The sequence below is a fragment of the Carassius carassius genome, chromosome 13 (genome assembly GCF_963082965.1).
Source record: "Carassius carassius chromosome 13, fCarCar2.1, whole genome shotgun sequence".
In the NCBI taxonomy this organism is placed as follows: domain Eukaryota; kingdom Metazoa; phylum Chordata; class Actinopteri; order Cypriniformes; family Cyprinidae; genus Carassius; species Carassius carassius.
The window spans coordinates 13,533,086-13,538,094 of NC_081767.1; the positions used below are offsets into that span (position 1 = coordinate 13,533,086).

Here is a 5,009-nt window from a genome sequence, read left to right on the forward strand (position 1 = left end):
ATTAATCATTTATTTCCCCTTGATATTAGCAAAAAGCCTAAAATCATACAGCAGTGTCATGATCTAAAGTTATATTTATTATTAGTTTAAATTAATTTTGTATTGTGCAAAAAACAAACAAACAAAAAATTATATGCTAATGTGCACTGAATATGCTATTTTATTTACAATAACTACAACCTAAATTGCGCGTTATTTAATAGTTGTACAGTTTGCAGATGTCTGTGAAGCTCACCTCAGCAGAGCTGACAGTGGGAGGGACACTGGGCGGCCCCAAAGCGACTCTGACTTGCTCATGCTCAAGAGCCTGAGAGGAGCCGATGAAAACCGATAAGTAAAAGCTCAACGCCTGAAGGAAGTACAAGAGGACAAGATCTGAAGCCGAAAGAATCTTCTTTTCCCTACAGTATTCAGTTTTATGGTTCGTAGTACTATCATAGGTGGAGTACTCAATTACGCATTACCAGAGAGAAAGATAGGTCATTCCAGCATTACAACTGGTTATTAATATAAGCATCGTAAAATCCTATTTTTGATCGTTGATTTTTACTCGTATGCGTGAAGAATGACTGCTGAAATTCAGCAACCCTCCGTGCAGACCCCTCCTCACAATAGCCCGATGTCGGAGAAACCACACGGACAGACGCCTGTGATGGAGACCTCCTCTTCCTCCTCCAGCACCAAAACAAAAAAGACGAACGCTGGAATCCGTCGTCCTGAAAAGCCCCCGTACTCTTACATTGCTCTCATTGTCATGGCCATCCAGAATTCTCCAACCAAACGACTGACTCTAAGCGAAATTTACCAGTTCCTTCAGAGCCGCTTCCCGTTTTTCAGAGGCTCGTATCAAGGCTGGAAAAACTCGGTGCGTCACAATCTGTCTCTGAACGAGTGCTTTATCAAGCTGCCCAAAGGTCTGGGTAGACCCGGGAAGGGTCACTACTGGACCATCGACCCGGCCAGTGAGTTCATGTTCGAGGAGGGATCTTTTCGCAGAAGGCCGCGAGGATTCAGGCGCAAATGTCAGGCGCTCAAACCTTCTATGTACAGCATGATGAACGGGCTGGGATTCAATCACATACCTGAGTCTTATAATTTTCAATCGGGCGGCGGGGGCCTGTCTTGTCCTCCAAACAGTTTACCTTTGGAGAGTGGGATTGGGATGATGAATGGACATTTGGCCAGCAATATGGAAGGAATGGGCTTGGCAGGACACTCTATGTCACATTTATCAACGAATAGTGGACATTCCTACATGGGCAGTTGCACAGGATCCTCGGGGAGTGAATACCCCCACCACGACAACTCTGCATCGCCGCTTCTAACCAGCGGGGGAGTGATGGAGCCGCATGCCGTGTATTCTAGCACAGCCTCGGCCTGGCCTCCAGCGCCCACGGGCTCCCTAAACAACGGGGCGTCTTACATCAAACAGCAGCCGCTCTCTCCGTGCAACCCTGGAACCAATTCGCTACAGCCCAGTTTACCCATACACTCAATGGAACAGTCCTACCTGCACCAGAATGGCCACGGAACCACCGAACTTCAAGGTAAATGTTTACAACAGAAATATTTTATTTCGTATTTGTTTTATAAGGTACAACTGATTTTTCTTTTATAACACATTTGAAACTAACAACAGGCCAGCTAAAATGATGCCACATAACGACACACATTTATATCTTTCCCTTCAGTTGTGTTAGTTACATTTTCATTAATATTTATTTATTTATTTATTTTTTGTAGAGAAACTGGTTACTACAGTGTTAAGTATATTTAATACACTTAACACTGACACAGTAATGGCAAAGTGTGATAATTTTCTTTAACAAAAGATTTAGAATGAATAATAAATAAAATAGTTTATCCGTGGATTTGTTTTCTTGAAAATTTAACGGGGATTTTGCATGTACAAATCTACAAGGAGTTTCTAGCTCACATATTGATACCATTATGCACCTACAAAATTAGAAGTGATTTTATTTTATCTCCACTTAAGAAAGCTATGTGTGTCTGTGGGAACTGTCGTTTAAAAAATATTCCACCCAGACTTACAGCTCTCTCAAAGCACACCACGGAAAAAGAAAAAAAAAGTAATAATACAAAAAATAAATGCCAACAAAAACTATTTACAAAAAAATTAATTAAAATACAAATATTTTGATAATGGTTAGGTGAATATGCCTATATTATTATTATTATTATTTATTTATTTTGTGTTTTACGATTAGATTTTATCAATTTATCAGAAATATTTACCCCTTTAATGAACGACTGAATGTCACAGGCGAATGTTTATCTCCGAAACAAGTTCTTAATCGTTACTATAATAATAATAATAATGATGATAATAATAATAATAATAATAATAGCCTAATAATAATAATAATAATAATAATAATAAACGCTTTATTTTGTGTCCCCGCAGGTATACAACGCTATCATTCCCAATCTCCCAGCATGTGTGACAGGAAAGAGTTTGTCTTCTCCTTTAACGCCATGACCTCTTCATCGATGCATTCAGCAGGGAGTAGCTCGTTCTACCACCATCAGCAGGTCTCCTATCAGGACATCAAACCCTGTGTAATGTGACAGCATTGTTGCATGCAACTACTGCAACGAGGAGCAACAGCGTATAGACCTAAATGAGACTTTGAGTGGCCTGTAAATGGTTCTTTTGGAAAGGGACATGAAATTAAGAATTAGCGTTTATTACTAATCAAAACTTTGCTATGGAAAGGAATTGGTAGTAAACTACAAACTCAATAGAGGAGCTATTAAAAAAGGCCGATTCGCTACTTCTAGAGATTTGAAAATAGAAAATCCAACAGCTTCAGGTCTCTGCGAATAAGGCTGGGGACATAATAAAAGCAAGTACATTCCGTTTCCAACAGCTCGGTGCTAACTCTGCTGGCGGTTGACACTTCGATGTTGATATATTGCTCTTAAAGTAGAGTTTGTATGAACGTTTTTCCACAATAATTTTAATTTCGCTTTAAATGGTGAAAACAGTCAGAACGCGAAATGAAGGCACTTTTAAACTTATTTATTCTTATCAAATGTTTAATGTTAGGCTACAATTATAGCCACATATTGCTAATTTGGCAATATTTGCCCAATGTAACGAAGGTTAAATATAAGCACTGTTAGTTATTTCGATTTTTTTATTTAGTTGTACATATCTATATTGACGTCTTATTCCTCAAACACTGTATAAACTGTACATGGTGTAGGAAATATATTTTAGTATTTTTCCGTTCCACTTTAAATATTATTTGATGTAATACTTCAGTTCTATTGAAAATTAAAATAAATAAATAATAATGGGTTGAAGTTTGCAATAGCCTACCTGTTCAAATTATTACTTTATTATTACACGATATATTGTTTGTTTTGTGGATTTGATTTTTAAAGACTGAATCCTATGACAATGTGTATAAATAGTACGTCAAATGCAAACAGAAATTCGTGCTATTGATAGCAGAAATTGACTTTGACATGAATACGCAATTTGTTGGCGTGCATATGATAGGCTACGCATTTTTCGCATATATACGTATCTACCCCATAGAGTATCATATGCCAAAGTCAATTCCTGCATCTAAATCGAACGCCAAATCGAAACAAACACGTTCTATTGATATGCACTTTCATGAGATTGGATTGACTGAATTTCTGCCTTATTCATCAAACCAGTAATTAAGCTTAATGATTGTAGAGTTTAAAGACACATAGACCACAATTCGTAATCCATAAACCCGAATGGAAACACTGCGAACTATAATTAAATTAAATTAAATTATTATTTAAATTTTAGTGCATTCTTCATGATTTATTTATTCCTGGAGAGAGGCTGACCATTTAAAGCTATAATACACGAAACCAATCTATTTTATAATTCGAAGGCTTTCATTATTATACCATAACATAATATTGTGAGAATATTTCAGTAAAACATGCTTTAATATAATCATCTAATGCAAGAAGCCAAGACGTGGACTTTGTGGAACTGAAAGGCCTGAAGATATTCTACAAAGTATCATATACACATACAAAACGTTTATTATTATTATTATAACTTAATTTAAAAACTACTTCATTTTCTGTACAGAATAATAATATTTTAAGTCGATCCGCTCAGTGTATACTATAGTGTAGACTATAGTCCTGTATAATGCTAAATATTTAGACAACATTAATATGAAAGTTATGATGTAATTGTATGAATAATATTAGTAGCTAATATATGGATAACTCAAAGTCAATCTCGATTTCGTTAGGTTCAGCAAAGAACACGCTTCTTGTCCAAAATATCTTTTCTTTTTTTTTTTTTGGAGAATAAAAGTTATTTTTTCTGAAAAAGGTTGGACATCAGACTTTACACTTTATCTTTCTCTCTCTTTGTGTGTCTGTATATATGTGTGTGTGTGTGTGTGTGTATGTGTATATATATATATATATATATATATATATATATATATATATATATATATATATATATATATATATATATATATATATATATATATATATATATGAAGAGTTCAGGTGCAAAAGTCTCTAAGTGCCATCTGAAATTTTCATCTAAAATTTGGATTTTTATCAAGCTCCTATGCTTAGATTGAGTCATTTTACTTTAATGGCAATGTGCATGTCCTTTTCCAGGCTATTAAAGTGAAATAACTGAACGTAAATATAGGAGCCTGAAAAAAAAATCCTAATTTTAGATGACAATTTCAGATGGCATTTAGAGGCTTTTGCATCTGAACTCTTCATATATATATATATATATATATATATATATATATATATATATATATATATATATATATATATATATATATATATATATATATATATATATATATATATATATATATATATATATATATATAATTTTATGTTTTAGTTTTATGTGTTATATCCGGTTGTGAGGAAACGGTCAAAATAAATCAGTATTGGCAGAGCCTCTGGAAATCTAACAAGGGAGCGTTCAACCGGACACAATGTTG

The 5,009-nt window shown here is 34.7% G+C and overlaps 1 protein-coding gene across 1 annotated transcript; it reads left to right on the top strand.

Annotated features, from left to right (window-relative positions):
* Positions 1-327: 327 nt before the first annotated feature.
* Positions 328-2,627, top strand: foxf1 (forkhead box F1). The gene is made up of 2 exons (XM_059564349.1): positions 328-1,547; positions 2,426-2,627. Exons 1-2 carry the CDS (start codon positions 566-568, stop codon positions 2,587-2,589), a joined length of 1,146 nt encoding a protein of 381 aa, XP_059420332.1. The 5' UTR covers positions 328-565; the 3' UTR covers positions 2,590-2,627.
* Positions 2,628-5,009: the final 2,382 nt, after the last annotated feature.

Excerpts from the sequence above, each read along its gene's own strand:
- foxf1 (XM_059564349.1), top strand. The coding sequence starts at position 566 with ATGACTGCTGAAATTCAGCAACCCTCCGTGCAGACCCCTCCTCACAAT. Across the intron at positions 1,548-2,425 it reads CGGAACCACCGAACTTCAAG|GTATACAACGCTATCATTCC; the intron begins GTAAATGTTTAC and ends GTGTCCCCGCAG.